The sequence below is a fragment of the Dipteris shenzhenensis genome, chromosome 27 (assembly GCF_047967505.1).
Source record: "Dipteris shenzhenensis isolate YYH24624 ecotype China chromosome 27, Dip_SZ_1.0, whole genome shotgun sequence".
NCBI classification, from domain to species: Eukaryota; Viridiplantae; Streptophyta; class Polypodiopsida; order Gleicheniales; family Dipteridaceae; genus Dipteris; species Dipteris shenzhenensis.
Genome location: NC_141622.1, coordinates 50,752,732 through 50,773,471, shown reverse-complemented (window position 1 = coordinate 50,773,471; position 20,740 = coordinate 50,752,732). Strand labels below are relative to the sequence as shown.

At 45.9% G+C, this 20,740-nt stretch overlaps 1 protein-coding gene across 1 annotated transcript in view; it reads left to right on the top strand.

The window, feature by feature from the left end:
* LOC147884457 (DUF21 domain-containing protein At2g14520-like) overlaps positions 1-20,740 on the top strand; it is a 57,314-nt gene that overhangs the window by 11,791 nt on the left and 24,783 nt on the right. The window contains exons 2-5 of the mRNA XM_087398801.1: positions 9,788-9,864; positions 9,953-10,036; positions 10,148-10,261; positions 10,387-10,473. Of these exons, the coding sequence (XP_087254927.1) occupies positions 9,788-9,864; positions 9,953-10,036; positions 10,148-10,261; positions 10,387-10,473 (362 nt within the window). The remainder of the gene's footprint in view (positions 1-9,787; positions 9,865-9,952; positions 10,037-10,147; positions 10,262-10,386; positions 10,474-20,740) is intronic.

Here is a 20,740-nt window from a genome sequence, read left to right as displayed (position 1 = left end):
CCTCTCCCTCTTAGCCTGCGCCGCCGCCCCCTCCCTACCTCTCAGCCCGCCCCCTCCCTGCCTCTCCTTCCTCTCCCTCTCCTCTCCCCCTCAGCCTGCGCCGCCCCCTCTCTTCCTCTCAGCCCGCCACCTCCCTGCCTCTCAGCCCGCCCCCTCCCTGCCTCTCCTTCCTCTCCCTCTCCTCTCCCTCTCAGCCTGTGCCGCCCCCTCCCTTCCTCTCAGCCTGCCCCCTCCCTGCCTCTCCTTCCTCTCCCTCTCCTCTCCCTCTCAGCCTATGCCGCCGCCCCCTCCCTCCCTATCCTCTCCCTCCTCTCCCTCTCCTCTCAGCCCACCCCCTCCTTGCCTCACAGCCCGCCCCCTTCCTGCCTCTCCTTCCTCTCCCTCTCCTCTCCCTAGCCTGCCCCCTCCCTCCCTCTCAGCCTGCTCCCTCCCCTTCAGCCTCTCAGCCTCTCCCCTCTACCCCCCCCCTCCTCGTCCCTACCCCCGCTCCGTCCTCACCTCCTATCCCTGTTCTTTATCCCCCTACCCCCGCCTTTTTCCTTCCTTATTCTCCTGCAGCATTTTTTGGAGCGGAAGGAGCCCCCAAATTTGTCAGAGTCGGCCTCCTCACCTCGATTGGCGATGGATATTCCGTCAGCCAATCCTACTCCACCTCCACCGGCCGCGAAAACTATTACTTTTTCTAAAGACGAGTTGCAGCAGCTCAAGAAGGATGTAGAGATTGAATGCTCTACCACGTTGCTAGCACGCATCTTCGGGTCTCACCCCTCCAGATCCCAAGCCAGAGACTGGATGCTTGCGGCTCTCCCCCCAGACCTCACTCCACGATTGTTAGATGTTCGTCTTCTGGGACGAGGTTTTTTCCAAGTTATTTTTGACACTCCAGAGGCTGCGAGCACTGTGCTCAAAGCTGAGTTTTTACACCTGGGACACAGGAAGATCTTCTTTGATGCCTTTGATATTGGTTTCGACCCAGTGGAGGTAGATAAGGAAATCTTTTCGCTCTTCATCAGATTTCCCGGGCTTCCCCAGGTTTACCATCGACTTCTTTCTGTTATTAGGGAGCATTTTGGCGCAGTTGCTGAGATCCCACCCCTCCCTAGGTTGCCATTAACAGCAGCAGAGGCAACCAAGGCTGATGGGGTACCTAGAGTTAGGTTCCTCTGTAAGGATCCTAACCTCAAGATGGACCATGTTATGATCTAGCGCCCAGATGGCTCCTTTTTTCGCCAGAGAGTAGAGATTTCAGGCAGACAGGACCAGTGCAGGATATGCAGGACCATTGGACACTTTGCCAGGGATTGCCCCAGGAAGAAGAAAAGGCCCAAGAAGCCCTCTGGTACAGCTACCGCCCCATGGCCTCGACAGGGGGGTGGTACAGGTCTAGCACTTGCTCCTCAGCCTCAACAGAGGGGTGGTACAGGTCCAGCACTTGCTCCTCGACCTCCGCATGGCAGTCCTCCTCAGGATGGTGGTGGTACAGGTCCAACACCTGCTCCTCGGCCTCGACAGGGGGGTGGTAGCTCCTTGACCTCCACCTACCTCAGGGGCACGCGACGCATTCCAGTGGGTTCCGACACGTGTGGAGATCCCTCCTTCAGTTCACGAGGGCACACTAGTGGACTCTGCTTCACCTCGAGCTGTCCCTCCAGTCTCACCTCGCACAGTCCGAGACTGAAGCTTCGACCTCCTCCCCGGTTGGAGCTTCTCCCCTAGAACCAGCAGTGCCAGACACTCTTCTTGAGACAGTAGAGGTCTCCGCGGCTGGGCAGACACAGGATAGAGAGCAGTCCTCACTTCCTCCCTTGGATAGGGGGAAGGGGATGGTTTACACTATTGATCCTCTTCCCTCAGAAGGGATCCTTCGCACTCTGGTGTCTGGCTTGCTTCACATGAACTCATTTTCAACCCTGGCAGATGATTCTGATTTTCCAAAGGAGGAGTTTGTGCCCGCTACTTTTGGGGAGCCAGTGATTGGGTTTCCTGTTGACAGGGCTTCTTCTTCAGGTGGCAGGGTTCTTTCCCCTGTTGATTTTCCGCCACTTGGTTCCATTCCTCGCTCCTCGAGTAGGTCTTCCCCTGTTGAGGGATTTGTTTCCGCCACTAGGTCGGGTAAGGTGTTCCACTCTACATCCTCCCGTCGATGAGGATTATTAGTTGGAACATACAGGGCCTAGGTGGCGTCCCACATCACCGCCGTAGACAGTTGATCCGGGATCAGCTTCATCCAGGTGTTACTGGGGGTTCCATTGATATCTTATTTATTCAAGAGCACAAGCTGGATTCTAGAGATTGTGCCAAGTCAGGCAAGTTGCTTTCCGGCCATACTTTTTGGTCGCCTGCCTTGGGCACCAGGGGGGGCACTTCTATTTCAGTTTCGCAGTCAGTTGTCCCCTTAGTTGTTGGACACGGAGTCATTATTCCCTCTAGAGCTCAGTGGATTATTCTTTTGATTGGAGGGCGTAAGGTTGGTTTCCTTAACCTGTATGCCTCCAACATTAGAGGGGAACGTGTCCTTATGTGGAAGGATTTGCTCTCCTGGGCCCCCATTGCAGATTCATGGGTGATTGGAGGTGACTTTAACATGGTTGAGTTACCGTCAGACAAAAAAGGGGGTAGAGAAGGAGGACTTTACTCTTTGGAGAGAGCAGCTTGGGATGCCTTCCTTTTTCACTTCTGTGGCAGAGATACTTGGTTGGACGATGCCTTTCTTATTCAACCACAGTCCCTCCTGTTCTCTTGGTCGAACAGGAGGCAGCAGATGCCTATTCATGCATGCATTGACAGATTCTATGTAGATGATTGGGCACTTGACAAAGGTGGATCGGTATGCATTGCTGCTGGGGTTTCCACTTCAGACCACTTTCCTGTTGTGCTGGCTATCTCAGAGCCTCACTTGAGAGGCTGGTCTGCCGGCATCAGGATTCCAGATGCCTTGTACACAGAGGAGGACCTTACAGAGGCAGCCCTGCAGATATGGGTTTCTCATGTCCAGGGTGGGCAGCCATATCCATCACATGTAGCTGCTGCCCTTTCTGGTATTAGCGACTTCTACCTCTCAGCTGCTTGTACCAGGAGACGAGATATTCTTAGACGTAAGATTGGTGTTCGCCAGTAGTTGGTAGCTTTGCAGAGGGAAGAGCAGAAACGGCCTTCATATGCTTGGATTCAGGAGCGCCTTGCTGCAGCAAGGGCTCATCAGCAGATATTGCTTGATCAGAGAGCAGAGTATGCCTTTCATGCACGGGAGTCCTTCTGGATTTAAATGGGTGGTAGAGTCAATAAACACTTTTTCTCTACTCTTGGCCCTAGACATAGTAGAGAGAGTTTATCCCAGCTTATTGACTCACATGGGGTTTTACAGACAGAGCCTGATGATGTCTTACGCATAGCTTCAGATTTTTATGCCACCCTTCTTACTGCTGATCCTGAGACACATGATAGAGAGGATGCTAGACAAGCTATTTGGCAGAGCATCCCTTTGTTGGTGAATCCGGGTATGCATGTTTTGCTCGATGCACCTTTCACCAACACAGAGTTCAGGACTGCACTTTCAGCCCTTCACAAGGGCAAGTGCCCAGGTTCGGATGGCCTCACCCCTTCTTTTTTCATTGCATTTTGGGATATGATTGGAGACTACATTACTTCAGCCCTGCAGGCCATTTGGGACTCTGGCGAGATGCCTGGGTCGCTTACAGAGGGTCTCATCCACCTTATCCCAAAAGGAGGTTGCAGAAATTTAGTGTCCTAGTGGAGGCCTATCACACTTCTGGGGACTTGTTACAAGATTCTGGCCAAGGCAATCAGCCTCCGATTGCAGCCCCTTCTCCCTGATCTTATTCATGACACTCAGATGGGATTTGTGCATGGCAGAAGCATTTTTGAAAACATTTTCTCTTTCTTGGAAGCTTCAGAGTGGGCCATGCAGAGTGGCCAGAATCTAGCCATTCTACTTTTGGATTTTGAGAAAGCTTATGACAGAGTAGATTGGGGTTTTCTGGAGGGCACCCTTCTACGCTTTGGCTTTACTGATGCTTGGATCAGAGGTGTTTCCTGTTTGTACAGATCAGCCCACAGCCAGGTACTTATTGGTGGGGTAAGGGGTGAGAGATTTCAGATTTCGAGATCAGTCCGTCAGGGATGCCCCCTTGCTCCTTTCCTTTTTTTGTTCGTGGCCGAAGCTATGAGTATCTATGTTAGATCTCAAGCTGACATCTTTGGGTTGAGACTTCCCATCAGAAGGGAAGAGGAGCTACTTGACAGTGAGTTGGCAGATGACACAACAGTTTACTTGGATGCCACTCCACAGACGCTCACTTCTTTCAGGATAGCATTGGATTTATTTTGCTTGGCGGCCGGGGCACAGATGAATTGGCATAAATCCAATGGCTTTTGGATCAGTGATGAGGACACTCCAGTTTGGGGGCTTGACATAGGATTCACTTGGGTTCAGAGAGGTGTGCCTGTCAGGTATTTGGGCTGCCAGGTCGGCTTGGATATTTCTTCCACGCAGCAGTTTGCTCCCGTATTGGAGAGCATCAGGAGGAAGCTTCTTTTTTGGAGCTCAGACAAGCTGGATCTTGCCTCTAGAGTTGTGGTGGTCAACCAGGTCCTCTTCACGGCCTGGTTTGTTTGTTCATGCTGGTGCCGTTCTAGAGACTGCATCATTCAGCTCAGGAGACCGATCAGAAACTTTCTTTGGAGTGGGCTTGATGGCACATCAGATGCCTTAGCTAGGGTGGCTTGGGAGACCCTCATCCTCCCTACACAGGAAGGGGTTCTCAATATTATTGATCCAGATTTACAGTGCAGAGCTTTACTATGCAAGATGGTGGTGCGGGGACTTATGCCCGGGCAGGAACTGTGGAAGGACTTTCTTATTAGCAGCATATAGAGGTGCACACCTTCTTCAGGAGGAGACTAGATGAGCAGTGTTAGGTGGATCTTCACCACAACACACCTCAGATCACCTTCGTCCCCTCTCATGGTTGCCATTCTGAAAGCTTGGGCCAGTTTCAGGAGCACTCTTCGGAGGATTCCTCCTTTCTCTCGTGAAGAGATTGATAGGCAACCCATTATGTGGAATGACAGTATTTTAGATGATCATGGCAGACCACTGGGTGCCTCACTCTACATGCAGTGGTCCAGGTGGGAGAGGGGACCTGCATCATCTATGGGGTCTTGGAAAGCTTTCCGCAGGCTTCTAGAGGAGACCAAATCAAGGTTGACAGGACATCTCAGAGGGAGTGCAGGGAGGATCTTGCAGATTGAGGCAGCCCTTCCAGAGGTTTGGGTACACACAGATGATATGCCACTCACTTGCTCCACTTGGGCAGGTACTTTTACGAGAGGCGGTGTTTTGCTTCAGGTCTTGGCCTTTCGAGATGCACAGGAGGATGCTTTAGTTTTTAGTGTCCAAGATGGTTGCAGATTGCTCAGGTCCACAGAGGACATCTTGCTTGAGTCTGCTTTTCAGCCTATCTGGGTTGTAGGTCTTTTGGTGCAGGGATCAGATTCAGAGTGGTTCCTAGATCTAGACCCCCGGCTACTCTCCACCGGGTCTTGGAGGCTCTGGCTCTATGGGGGAGTTCCCATCAGGTATTTGCAGTGGGACCCCGGAGAGTGGGAGTGGATTGACGCAGGGCATCGAGAGACGAGCATCCTCTTCTTTTGTTACACGGTCAGTAATGCCAGGAGATTTCAGCTCAGTAGTAGAGGTTGGAGACCTTCTAGAGTTCCATATTGGGAGACATTTGATATCGCTGCAGATCTGCAGAGGTGCTTCTGGAAATCCCACAGGAATAGAAAGATCACTATCTTCTTTTGGCTCTCTATCCATGGTGGGATAGCAGTGAACCTTCGGAGATCCAGGTTCGGAGCCGACCCTACTTGCCCTCGTTGCCTCTCTGCTTCGGAGACTATTCAACATTGCTTATGGGATTGCAGACAGGCAAGGATGATTTGGATGGGGGTAGCCAGGATTTTCAGTCACTTTGCCCACTCCCCATTCTTTATGACATGGGGCTTAGTGGCTTGGCTTTCTCTTACAGGGCCTCAGGTATTCTATGAGAGATTTGACTCCTCTCGGGCCATTTTGGTTCGACGTCATTAGATTGAGTCCTGTTCGTTGGATGTGGTACCACACCTTCCTTTTATAGCTGTACATGCCTTTGTGGATACTTCTTGGGAGATTCTAGCGAGCATAGCATCCTGGCATATCTGGAGAGCCAGATGCATAGAGGCTTTGGAGGATACTCAGGTTCATCACTCACACACATTGGGGACAGACACCGTACATACTTTGATGGCCGTATGGACGAGTATGTAGGGAGACTCCCATGCAGCCTCAGCTAAGAGGGCTTCTTTCTTCAGGGAATGGAAGGATTCTTCTTTATTCTCTGAGACTACTACAGGGTTGAGGTGCGCCCATTGGGAAAAATGTGGTTGGTACGAAATGGATTTATAAGGTGAAATACCATTCAGATGGCACCGTTGAGAAATACAAAGCCTGTTTGGTTGCCAAGGGGTATGCACACGAGGAGGGAATAGATTATGAGGAGACTTTTGCTCCAGTGGCCATGATGATCACCATTCGTTCTGTCATCTCTCTTGCTGCGTTTTATGGTTGGTCAGTGTACCAGATGGATGTCAAGACCGCTTTCCTCAATGGAGATCTTAAAAAGGAGGTCTATGTACATCAGCCCTAAGGTTTTGAGGTGAAGGGACAAGAGCACAAGGTATGCAAGCTCAAGAAGGCTCTATATGGACTGAAGCAAGCACCTCATGCGTGGTATCAGAAGATACATCAGTTTTTGCTGTCCCAAGGCTTCGTAAACACTCATACAGAGCCAAATCTGTATGTTCTGCAGCAAAAATCAGAATTGGTCATGTTGGTACTATATGTGGATGACATCATACTCACTGGCAGTGATTTGCAGCAAATTACAGCAGTGCAGTCCGCTTTATGTCACAACTTTGACATGACAGATTTGGGCCTATTGCATTATTGTCTTAGCATTGAGTTTTGGCAGACTCATGATGGGATTTCTATGTCATAGACAAAGTATTCGAAGGGGTTGTTGCAGAAATTTAAAACGGAGAACTGTAAGCCTGTGGCTACTCCATTGGAAAAGGGACTCAAGTTGAGTAAGCATGATACTGCTGAAAAGTTTGATGGCACTTTGTACAGACAGTTGGTTGGCAGTTTGATATATCTATGCTCCACATGGCCTAATATTGCCTACGCCATAGGGCTTTTGAGCCAGTTCATGCATTGTCCCACAATCACACATTGGAATGCAGCAAAGAGGGTTCTCAGATATGTCCATGGCACTCACTCTCTTGGCTTGCATTATGCTTCAGATTGTGATCTAAAGCTGAGTGGTTTCACCGACTCAGATTGGTCAGGGGACATTGACGACAAACGGTCCACTACTGACTATTGCTTCTCATTGGGTTCAGCCTGTATGTCATGGCTCAGTAAGAAGCAAGAGCGAGTCTCTCTTTCCTCTAGTGAAGCAGAGTACAAAGCTGCAAATTCAGCCACTACGGAGTTAATGTGGTTAAGGAAGCTTTTGCATGACTTGCATCATGCACAGGATGGCGAAGCAAACTCTATCTTCTGTGACAGCCAGAGTTGCATTGCCATAGCCAACAATCCTGTCTTTCATGCTCGCATGAAACACATTGAAAATCATTATCATTATGTACGGGATTGTATTTCTGCTGGCTTCACTGATCTCATCTATTGTCCATCTGAGGACAATGTGGCGGATATCTTCACCAAAGCCCTATCAACAGATCTTTTCTTACGACATCGACATGGATTGGGGATCAGAGACATTCTCACAATGTCAAGGGGGGTTGTGAAGTGATTCACAATGACATTGTTTTCATGTACTCCCATGGGTTGCATATCCATCTGGATGAATTTGTGCAACCATGGTACTTTAGGTACTGCAAGGTACACCTGAGACATTTCCAGGGTACTTTCAGCCATATCTTTGAGGGGGGATTTGTAAGAGATTACAAAGATATGGTGTTGTACGCATAAAGTCAACCCTATGGTTGACCAGAAGTACTTGGGTACTATATATACCAAGTACTTGTATTGTTTCATTTGAACATTTCTATTGGAGCTTTCTTGTGTGTGCACTCTTGCTCACTTGTGTTCACAACCTGTCTCCACTTTGTTCCTACACTTATGTTCACACATTTTGAAGCATTGTAAAGAATACATTTTTTTCCCTATGTTTCTGTGTACTTTCCAGCATAGCTACCAAGAAACGGACTGTTCTGGGAACAATGGATGCCAGGATGGGAAATTTTCAGGAAGGGGAAACGTGGACATGAAATGGGAATGCGACTTTATATGAAAGCCCATCATATGACATAGGAATATACAACATGGAGACAGAAAAAGGGGCAAGGAACAGAGCTTCAGGGGAACGAGGCTTGAGGTGGAAGCATGAGGTGTACGTAGAAAACCAGAGGGTAGAACTTCAGCAGGAGCAAGTGGCCAGACGCTGCAGCAACGTGAAGTAGTAGTGCAATGAGAGCTATATTAAGGTGAGTCGGAAACGAGTTTGAGCAAGCATATAGATGGCACTGAAGCCCTCGGAGGTATGCAGAATCTACATCATCCCTTCATAGTTGCAGCCGAGTGTTTCTGTACATTCTGGCAAGCTTGGAAGGATTGAAGCTCCTTGATAGTTGTGTGTAATCAAGGAACCAGTTTTTGGTGTGTTCTTGTTTTGGAACCGGGCATTATTGTGTGTGCACCATCGCTCAAGTGTCTTGTCGTGGTACAGGACTGAGAGAAGCTTTAGATCCAGAAACTCCCCGACAAAGAATTTCTGCTGTATACCCTGAGTTTGAACATTTTAAATTTACTAATCTCATAATACAAGACCACAGAGAGAGATGAGGACACTGAAGTTTGAACATTTGCCAATCTCATAACAATGGGAAGAAGACTTAATGCGGATAATGACTTACCCATCTCCTACTGAATAATGCTAATAGGTTTAGCCTAGGGATCAAATGAATTAGTTGCAAGGAGGCAAATCGAAGAAATATGTCCAGCTTTTTAATAAAATCTGTCATGACTCCTTTAAAGTTGCATTGCATGTTGGATGAAGCTATAATGGTGCTTGGTGTTGCAAGCCTTGACTCCACGGAAATCCCCTTAGTCAGTACACTGACATGTTATATGGACAATTCTCTTCAAAACATTTTATGATGGCTTGATGTTTGCATCAGTATCTTAAAGTCATATTTATCCACAATAGAATATAGGGTTATCCCACAGCTGAGAAAATTGATGGCATAGAATTTTCGAAATTAGTCATAGAATTTAGCAACTCGATATTTATAAAAGAATTGTATAAGTGTAAATGAAGAAAGATAGGAATTTAGAGTTGGTACATTTTTCAGCTTTCTTCTTGTTGTAGTGCCTTTGTATTCATATCCTTATACAACAGCTGTTTTTTCTTTCTATTATTGCATAATTTGCATTTAGCCTTAATCTTGATATTTCCAGTGGGATCAAGGTCATGTACCATAAATACGTCTAGCGGGGTTTAAAGTCTCGAAAATCATTATCAGGGTCCTTTTTATTTTATGACTGACTGGGACAACCTCGTGCATTGTCTCATGCCATCAACTTTGGCCTCCAGTAGTCATTAGCTAACTGGCAGGTCGAGCCAAATATGAGAATACAGACATTGCAATACTGTGACAATTTGGCATAGCTTGATTATTCTGGTCCTATCTTTGTTATTTACAGGGAAAATCTTCCCTGTTGTGAAAAACCAGCATCTTCTTTTGTGTACACTTCTGGTGTGCAACTCTTTGGCCATGGAGGTAAGAAGCTTATACCTATCAAATTTTTGCTTGCTTTGTGTAGAATGACAAGATGCTTGCTGATCTAGTTTGCATAAGTTTCATACAGGCCCTTCCAATATTTTTGGATTCATTGGTTCCGTCATGGGGAGCAATCCTTATTTCAGTGACATTAATTCTCATGTTTGGAGAGGTAAAAGAAATTTCATTTTCTAATCAGCTAAGCATATATGTATCATATGCATCTAGTTAATTCATGTAATGTCTGATGCGTTTCTCAAAATTTTGTCACTCTAAATGTCAGATACTTCCTCAAGCTATTTGCAGTAGGCATGGCTTGGCCGTTGGAGCAACCATGGCACCTTTTGTTCGTGTCCTTGTCTTTGTGTGTTCTCCAATTACATATCCAATCAGCAAGGTCAGGAACACATTAAGTGATTCTTTTAGACATTCTCCTGAGATTTCTCGCATGCATTTGAATTTGTGGAGATGTTGTGTTTGTTTACAAGATGACAAGGTAGATATTTTGGAATATGACCGCAGTTATTGGATTATTTATTGGGTAAAGATCATGTTGCTCTCTTTCGAAGGGCTGAATTGAAGACTCTCGTTACTATGCATGGAAATGAGGTACAAATTTGTGAAAACCCCAGTAAATGGCCTTGTACAGTATCATTTTGTGATCAATGGGTATATGCTTATGCATGCAACTATTATAGAATTGTGTATTTTAGTTGTTATTTAGATTTATCTGGATCATTTCTATAGTAATCCACGACATATACCTAATACTTTGAGGATCAGAGATGGAACTAGAAGCCACATAATTGCAAGTAGAGTTTGGTTCAGAACCAGGGCCCTACCTATGCAGGGTATTGATAGCTGTTCTGTACTTCAGTATATGAGAATTTTCCCGATATATCTTGGGCAGACCTCTAAACCCACCTGAAAGCCCAAGTATCTATGTGCCGAACTTGTAGGGGCAGAGCCCAATTGAACATCAAAATCATGCATGTCACCTTGCAAACCTTTAAATAAACCTACCTCTTGAAACCAAGTAGTAGTTGTCTACAACATTTTTTTTGTAGTCCATAGCAGGCCTTTTGTTACGCTCTAGCCGAGGTAGCATGACCTCGGAAGAATCAGTCGACATTTCCCTTATAGGATCTATCTTTGTAATATATGTGTTTGTGCTTTATGTAAATGATCGGGAGGGGTTAATGTCAAGGTCCTAGGTGAGGGCTGATAGCACCAGACTAGATAGATCTGAGACCAAGGGCCTAGTGCAAAGATTGTGCCTAGGGGCAAGGAATTAAATGCATCCCAAGAGAGGGGTGAAATGTTGCATTAGGAAGGCCCTATATGGATGACATGTGGCATCTAGATCTATCTAGGGATTTGGGGTCTGTCAAGGCTAGTGAGAGAAGTGAAGAATGTGTGGATTTACGTAATTTCGATATAGCTCTCTCTCTCTCTTGCTTGAAGACTTGGCAGAATTGGCTGGGTGGTAACGAAAGGTGCTACTCCCGTGATCTGTAGAGAAGAGAAAGGCAGAAATTTGTTGACATTTGGTATCAGAGCCGAGGCAAGGAAGAATTCAACGGGCTCAACCTCACCCAGGAATTTTACGTGAGGCGTTGTGCGGTGGCTTGGTTACGGGTAGAACCGGAATCGTGAATCGAGAAGGGGCAAAATTAATCGCGATTTTAAGCGACTGGGAGAACTAAGTCGTGACTATAGTTCAGTTCGAGACTTCGTGCAGCTGATAGCAGCGATTCAACGGCAGTAGAGAAGCTACGAACGAGCGGAACGCAGGAACTGTGATAGTGTGGCGCAATCATATGGACGGGTAGTGCTTACGCCAGAAGCTAAGCCTACAGGGATTCGGAGTTAATGAATTCCAGGCCTGGACATCCCTGGTGGATTGACGACGTACAAGTAGAGCGGGGCGATGACCCGTTGTGACGTAATAGAAGGACCAGAACACAGGCGCTGTTGACGAAGCCAGACTTCATAATTGCGGGCTAATTTGAGCGCTGTCACGTCGATTTGTATATTGCCTACTCAGCCTGCGTGGAGATTCCAGGGAGCAGTCCTTCTTTTTTTTAAAATCAAAATCTGAGTTTTCAGTCGAGTTGTCTGTACAGCAGAGGCTGTCGTCTATTCATTTCTGTGTATAAGAAAAGGGGGAAATCCATCAAAAAAAAAAAAAAAAAAAAAAAAAAACCCATCTTCCACTGTGAACCTATGGAAGCAGAGGGACAGAATTCAAGGGTAAATCCTAGCGAGTCTAGAGTACAGTCTACACAACAGATGTCACATCAGGCAGCACCTACTTTGATTGGTAGGATTTCAATACTAGAGGATGCTTTACAGCAGATTATGAACCAGCAACTTCAGGCGAATGCTGGTCAAAATGAGATTAGGGAGATGGTGCAAGCCTTGTCGGCTAGACCGTCTAGGATTGATAAGGGCAAAGCTCTAGCTGAGCCAGAGCCCAGTGTACATTCCTTAGAGCGCGCAAGGGTCAAAGTACCTAATATCGCTAATTATAGACCGGAGAAGTACGCTGGTCGGATGACCGAGCGCAGCTCTGATGTGATCGAGGTTTGGTTGCACAAGTGGGAAGAAGCCTTCGCCATTTGTGAGATTAAATCCGATCTAAAGAAAATCCGCGAGGCCACACACCTGTTTATTGAGGCAGCGGATAGGTGGTGGATAAAGCAACAGAAGGATCAAGTTGCTCCAACCACCTGGGAAGGGTTCAAAGCTGAATTCAAGAAACACTTTCTCCCACCTGATGAAGAATCCCGAGCTTGGGATGCTTATAGAAATCTTCGTCAGAGGAGCTTGTCAGTGGCAGAGTACACTGACAAATTCAGGGAATGTGTTATGAAAATAACAGACCCTCTCCCTATGTCGGTTCAGTTAAAAGATTATATCTATGGACTGAACGACAAAATCAAAATGGAAGTTCGGGCTAAATATGTAACTACACTAGATGAATCTATAGCAGTAGCCCTGAACTATGAGGATGCCAGAGGCAGGTCTGGTGGATTTGTGCAGGCAGGGACTCAGTATGAGCACCCGAGGAAAGGGGGATTTCAGAGGAAATGGGTTTCAAAGACAAGTGTCTCGCAGCCAAGTGGCCAAACCAAGCAGGTGAAGCCGGTTGAGGGACCAACAAAAACAAGTACCACCGTTGGGGTGAAAAGGAAAATAACTCCAATGGCAGCCCGGGCTTGGTCAAAGTCCTCATTGACCCCTGAACAAAAAGAGAAAGCTAGAAAAGAAGGATTGTGCTTCGGCTGCCTTCAGCGACATCAGTGGAAGGATTGTCCACTGAACAAAGATCGTCGCACGGCTAGTATGATAATATCTGAATGCGACGTGGAAATGCAGGAGAGTCCCAGTGCGGAGCATATGCAGATGCAACTGGCGGGATCTTCTCAGAGGTTAGTACCTTGTTTGTTATGTGTATCTGTTGCTAAGTTAGTGACGAGTGCACCTGATAACATCCTATCTAAGCCCGCAGCAACGGGGTATACAGCCTTCAATGATACGGAGTTAATCAAAATGAAAGGGCAAGTGGCCAGTCATGATGTCATTGTGTTGTTTGACTCGGCGTCAACTCACAATGTGATTAACTCCAAGCTCGTGAAGAGGCTGAAATTAAAGACAAGTCCATCTGACTATGCGTACACAGTCAGGATGGCAGATGGAAGTTCAACTGAAGTATGGGACCAAAGGGTTACCCAGTTGGAGCTTCGGATTCAGGACTATGCTGAGAAGCTTGATTTTGAAATGACCAAGCTTGCTCATGCAGATATAGCCCTGGGAATGGCGTGGCATTCTAAGAAGAATCCAGCCATTGATTGGAAAAAGCACGTATATCAATTCAAGATGAATGATGTGCTTTATGTCTTGCGAGGTGAAAAAGATATACCTCAGGGACCATTGGTTTCCGTGATGGAAATCAGAAAGGCTCAAGTAGAGTTTTTGTACCTTTGCACCGCATCGGTAGAGTCGATGGATGATTCTTCGACTAGCACTGATGTTACGCAAAATGGTGAGATGGCCAAGCTGGCTAATCTTATAACAGAGGAGTTCTCTGAATGTTTTAGGGATGAACTACCTTATGGGTTACCTCCAGAGCGGAAAGTTCAGCATAAGATTGAACTGATCCCGGGGGCAGAACCTGTAAATAGACCTCCCTATAGAATGAGTTTTACTGAAGAAGCGGAGGTGCGTAGGCAACTGGAAGAATACCTCAAGTTGGGGCAGATTCAACCAAGTTTCTCACCTTTTGCTTCGCCAGTGATATTAAAGAGAAAAAAAGATGATACGTTTCGCCTCTGTATAGATTACAGAGCATTAAATAATATCACTGTTAAGCACAGGTATCCGATGGCTCGGATTGATGATTTGCTAGATGCATTACATGGAGCCGTGATTTTCAGCAAGATAGATCTTAAGTGCGGCTATCATCAGATCCGGATTAGAGCCGAGGATGTGCATAAAACCGCTTTTAGAAGCAGGTTTGGTCATTATGAGTTTTTGGTAATGCCCTTCGGACTTACCAATGCTCCAGCGACCTTCGTCATGCTTATGAATGATTTACTACGTCCGTATATCGGAAAGTTCGTAGTACATTTTATTGACGATATCTTGATATTCAGTAAGAGTGTTACTGAGCATTGTGAACACTTAAGGATAGTGTTCAGTATTTTGAGGAAAGCCAGTCTTTATGTGAATAAAAAGAAAACTATACTGTGTATGGTTAGGCTTGAGTATTTAGGGTTCATAATTACTCCACAGGGGGTAGAAATGGATCCGAAGAAAGTGGCTGCGATACTAACTTGGCCGATCCCTCAGAGTCTGACCGCGTTGCGATCATTCTTGGGATTTGTCCAGTTTTATAGAAGGCATATCAAAGGATATTCCGGAATAGTATCGCCGTTGACTGATCTGACCTCAGATAAAGTACCTTTTATTTGGGGACAGAATCAACAAGAAAGTTTTAACACCATAAAACAAGCTGTGGTCACAGGACCGGTGTTAAAAATAGTTGATCCCCAGAAACCATTGTTCCTAGAAACCGATGCAAGTGGCATTGCGGTAGGAGCAGTTCTCCTTCAAGAGGGAAGGCCAGTAGCCTTTGAAAGCAAGAAGCTTTCTCCCTCTCAAAGGAATTGGCCAACTCATGAATTGGAGTTGTATGCTGTTATCCATGCTTTGAAAACATGGAGGCATTATCTGTATGGTTCAGAGTTTTATGTGGATGTAGATCATGATACTCTGAAACATTTCTGTAAACAGCCTGACTTGAGGGGCCGCCAAGCTAGGTGGGCAGAGCTCATGCAGGAGTTTAATCTAACGATTCGGTACCGAAGAGGAAAAGACAATAAGGTAGCTGATGCGTTGTCTCGCATTATGCACAACCTGAGTTTCACGGTATTAGAGAGTGCTCTAATGACCGAGATCAGAGAAACTCAGAAGGTGGACGAGTTTGTCCAGAGCTTATGGCCTAAGGCTCATGTGTTAAAACCCGGGGAAAATGAAAAGGATGACCTGGCATCCAGAAAAGGCCAAACTTATGCAAGATATACCATAAGGGATGGTATGCTAGTTAGAAATGGCAAGGTTGTAGTACCTGGTCAGAATGATCTCAGGCAGAGAGTCATTCGACAATGCCATGATAGCCCGTGTGCGGGACATCCAGGAGTCGAGAAGACATATGATCTCGTGAAGCGAGATTTCTTTTGGCCAAAGATGAAAAAGCATATTCATGAATATGTGACACGGTGTTTCTCGTGTCAGGTAAGTAAGGCCGAGCGGGTGAAGCCACCCGGACTTTTACAGCCCTTGGAAATACCACTAAGTAAGTGGGAGAGCATTTCCATGGACTTTATTGTAGGGCTACCTACAACACAAGGAGGTTATAATTCTATCCTTGTGGTGGTTGATCGTCTAACCAAGATGGCTCACTTCATTCCGACTAGAGAGTCTATTAGTGCCCCGCAAGTAGCGGAGTTGTTTATTAGACATATATTTCGTCTGCATGGATTGCCTAGATCCATAGTGTCAGACAGAGATGTCAGGTTTACCGGTCATTTTTGGACAGCGGTATTTGAGACACTAAGGACTGAGTTGGGAATGAGTAGTGGGGATCATCCTGAGACGGATGGTCAGACGGAGAGAGTCAACCAGACATTAGAGGATATGCTGAGAGCATATGTGTCATTGAGGCAACATACGTGGGACAAGTGGTTGCCATTGTTGGAGTTTGCCTACAATGATAGGAAACATTCATCTACTGGGTTCAGTCCGTTTGAGCTGAACTATGGTTATAGACCAGCTAATCCAACTATAGTTGGAGTACCTCAGAAAGTGCCTAGTGCCGCGAACTTTGTAGTTCAGATGCGGGAGATGCTAGCACTTGCGAGAGCTAACATCCGCCAGGCTATGGATAGAGCCAAGGTGTATGCGGATGAAAATCGGTCTATAAGAGTATTTGAAGAAGGAGAAAAAGTTTTTCTCAGAATTCCTTCGCACTCGAAGTCGTTGACTTCAGGAGAGTGTGCTAAGTTATCACCTCGATACTGTGGGCCGTGGTTAATTCTAAAGAGAATAGGCAGTGTAGCCTATAAATTAGAATTGCCACAGGGGTGTAAGGTGCACCCGGTTTTTCATGTTTCGCGCTTAAAGAAATTTTTGCATACAGGTGACTCACTAATCGAAGGTGTGGTTTTGTTTCAGGAGATAGAGGATATTGCAAGGCGCAAACCAACAAGAATCCTGGACCGAGGAACAATGCAAATACGAAATCGGAAGATACCCACGGTGTTGGTTGCATGGCATGGTCAGCCTCTATCGGAAGCTACCTGGGAATCCGTATATCAGTTGCGGAGAGTGTTCCCAGACTTTATCATCGAGGACGCTGATGTCTGAAGAGGGAAGGAATGTTACGCTCTAGCCGAGGTAGCATGACCTCGGAAGAATCAGTCGACATTTCCCTTATAGGATCTATCTTTGTAATATATGTGTTTGTGCTTTATGTAAATGATCGGGAGGGGTTAATGTCAAGGTCCTAGGTGAGGGCTGATAGCACCAGACTAGATAGATCTGAGACCAAGGGCCTAGTGCAAAGATTGTGCCTAGGGGCAAGGAATTAAATGCATCCCAAGAGAGGGGTGAAATGTTGCATTAGGAAGGCCCTATATGGATGACATGTGGCATCTAGATCTATCTAAGGATTTGGGGTCTGTCAAGGCTAGTGAGAGAAGTGAAGAATGTGTGGATTTACGTAATTTCGATATAGCTCTCTCTCTCTCTTGCTTGAAGACTTGGCAGAATTGGCTGGGTGGTAACGAAAGGTGCTACTCCCGTGATCTGTAGAGAAGAGAAAGGCAGAAATTTGTTGACACCTTTCACCATGTCAGTAAATGGCAATGAGACTTTAGTCTATAAGCTCCTCATCTCTCTTGATGGCATTGAAAAGATCCCCCAAAAAGAGAAACTCTTCTCCCACTGATCTCTTCTAAAGTCCCTCAAAGAAAGCTAAAAAAAGATGAGGGCATATTAGTTCCCAACACATTTTAAAGGCAATCATACAAGAGTTGTTGTTACTTGGACATGCATCAATGGGTAAGGAAGAGAGCCCCCTCCAACTCTGCCAAGGTCAATGGTCCATCTAACCCGTTCAGCTTGTGATGGTTCACCACCTTTGACGTACAAGACCAAACCTAATCTCTAGCCCATATAATGTTTGATGGGAGGCTTACATATATAGATCTAAAAGTAATGGATTGTCATATCCATGATAGAGCGAGGATGAAAGTGAAGGTCTCCTTGGTCATTGGGGGTGGCATCAAAGGCCGTGAGAGAGTTAACATGGTCCAGTCGCTCTTAAAGCTTTATGCAACATGAGCCTCCCTTTTGAATTCAAAAAGTCTTTTGAGAGTGGAATTTGAATTGAGACCGTCTGCCTTGAGTATTCTGTAGATTCTCTCTTATGTAACCAAGCTAATTCTCAAATCTCTAATTGCTAAAAAGGTTCATTATTTGAAGTACATGCAATGCTTACTTCCAACCTTCTAGAGGGGAAGAAACTGCATTTTAGTCCAATAATTCGGTATCCATGCTGGCTTATGAGTGCCCTGCAAAGGGGCTGATTTGAGAGAGAGCAGCACCAAGTGATGTTTGAAGTGGAATTTCGGCAATGGTGCTACAATGTTCACCTCCCATGAGCTGCCGGTGGTCTCGCATATACCGGTCCAATATCTCTTGTATCTTAGAACTAGACTAGGTCACTTGCACGAAAAAACTCCTTATAACTTGGAGAGAAGTCCTTGGGCATGGATCTTTAGTGTTTATGTCCCCTAGCAGCCTCTACAAGCCCAAGTGGTTTGGACCCTTAATTCTCTTTGGAAGATCTTGGATCTAATCCTCGAGGACACCTAAGGCGCGTAACTAGCTACATGGACACTCATAGGCCATGATTGCACAATTTTTCATCTCTCTTGGCACTCACCTAAAGAGCTTAGCCTTGCCCATGCAATCCCAAGTTAGTGATATCCTAATTACAATCTTAAGTTAGTGATACCCTAAGAACAAGCAAACACATTGGGAGCATGTGCATGTCCATGTTCTCTTCATTGGCCAGCTGTCCATCTTGACCTTTTCCAATCGATCGACAGTGAACAAGTGGCACATAAGGGACTTGTTGTCCAAAGTGTTGTTGTTGGGTAGTCTCGATATCCTACCCTTACCAAATGGTGTGGGATTGATGGTCCAGCTGCCCCCCATGTTGAAATTGTGACTCATGAGAGTGCATGAAGGTGCAAGTGTTGAAAAGGGAAAAGGCCTAAAATGAACCACCCTCCGAAGGACATGTGGCAATGTACACAAGGGCTTAATCCCACATAGAAGTGGGTAGCCTAACCGAAGGCATAAAATGCCTTGAGGAGTGGAGACTGCAATATTTCGGATCCATTTTATGGGATGAGACTCCAAGGATTGCCTATGCAATTGAGGGATGGGGCTCCCTTAGAACGTGGCTCTTGATGACATGACTCATGCAAAAGTGACTACGTACAAGCTATTCGACATGGTATATCAGAGCTCCAGGAGCTGTGAGCTGAGGTGCCAGCTGAAGCGTGATGCCACATGGCAGCAAGGCAGACTCTGGGCACTGGATCCTAAAATCACGTGCTACGCTCGCAGCAACCACACAGAAAACTGTACCTGACAAACAGCCAAGTGTAGGCAGTTGAGGCATGCAAAAAGACAGGCAGACTGCAAAGATCGTGAGCAAAGACAAAACTGCAGCAAGACCTGATGTGACAAACGTGAGTAGAAGGCTAGAAGACTCACGGAAATTGACATGTGGGCAGAACACAACAGACTAGTGCAAGCAAACATGTGGGCTAATGCAGGCAGTCAGCCAGCTAAGTACAATGAGATTAGATGACCTGGACTGGTGTGGCACGGCCAAGCATGTATTGATAGGACAACTGAGTAGACGCGGACAAGGGACAAACACGAATAGCCAAAGACATGTATCAATGAAATATTGAGCTGCAAAATGTCCTGAAAATTTCAACAATTTGCTCCTTTGTGTAGCATACTAGTCCATTTCACTCACAAGACAAATGCAAATGCACTTTTCTTGGAGATCCTCTTTGGAAAGGGGAGTTGCTTTTGCTAGTAGGTTGGGGAGGCTGTTTTAGGCTATGTTTTCTTACCGATGAGGATTGTTAGCTAGAACATTCAGGGCCTTGGTGGTGTTCCTCATCATCACAGAGGTCAGATGATTCGTAATTAGCTTGATCCAAGTATTACTAGGGGTCATACTGACATTTTCTTTATACAGGAACACAATTTGGATGGCAGGGATTGTAGAATGTCAAGTAGACTGCTTTAAGGTCACACTCTTCGGTCTCTTGCTTTTGGCACTAGGGGAGGAACTTGTATTTCAGTTCTTTGCTCCCTAGTGGTTCGACAGGGAACCTCCCTCTCGAGCATAGGGGATCTTACTTTTGATTTGGTGGACTTATGGTTGGTCTTATTAATCTTTACGCCCCCAATAATAGAGGGGAACATGGAAGGAATTGCTATTTTGGGCTCCCATTGTAGACTCCTAAATTATTGGTGTTGACTTCAACATGGTGGGGTTACCCTTGGATAAACAAGGGGGTAGAGAAGGAGGCCTTCACGAGCTGCCTGTGATGCTTTTCTTTTCCATTTCAGTGACAGAGGCTCGTTGAGAGATGATGCTTTTCATGCTATGCCTTCCTCGCTCATATCGCTCATATTATGTTGGTCAATAGGAGATGTCCGATGCCCATCCATGCATGGATTGACATATTTTATGTTGACAATTGGGCATTGGATAGAGGCGGCACTATTTTTATTGACATAGGGGTCTCTACTTCGGATTACTTTTCGGTGGTCTTAAAGGTTTTTGAGTGGCCTGCAAATGCTTGGATTCAATAGTGCCTTGCTGCAACTAGGTTTTAATAGCAGCTACTTTTGGATCAAAGTGTGAGTATGCCTTTTATGCATGGGAGTCCTTTTGGATTCATATGGGGAGGAGAGTCAATAAACACTTTTTCTCTACTCTTGACCCTGGATAGAGTAGAGAAAGTATTTCTCAGTTGATTGATTCTGACAATGTTTTATAGTTAGATCTTGATGCCATCATACATATTGCTTTAGAATTTTATGTCTCCCTTCTTATTGCAGACCTTGACACTCCTATCAGAGATGATGTAGTAGGTTATTCTAGGATTGGTGAAATCATATATGAGGGTTTTGCATCTTTCACCAATTTGGAATTCAGAACTGCTGCTTTTTCCTTCACAAGGGCAAATGCCTTGGTTCAAATTGGTCAACT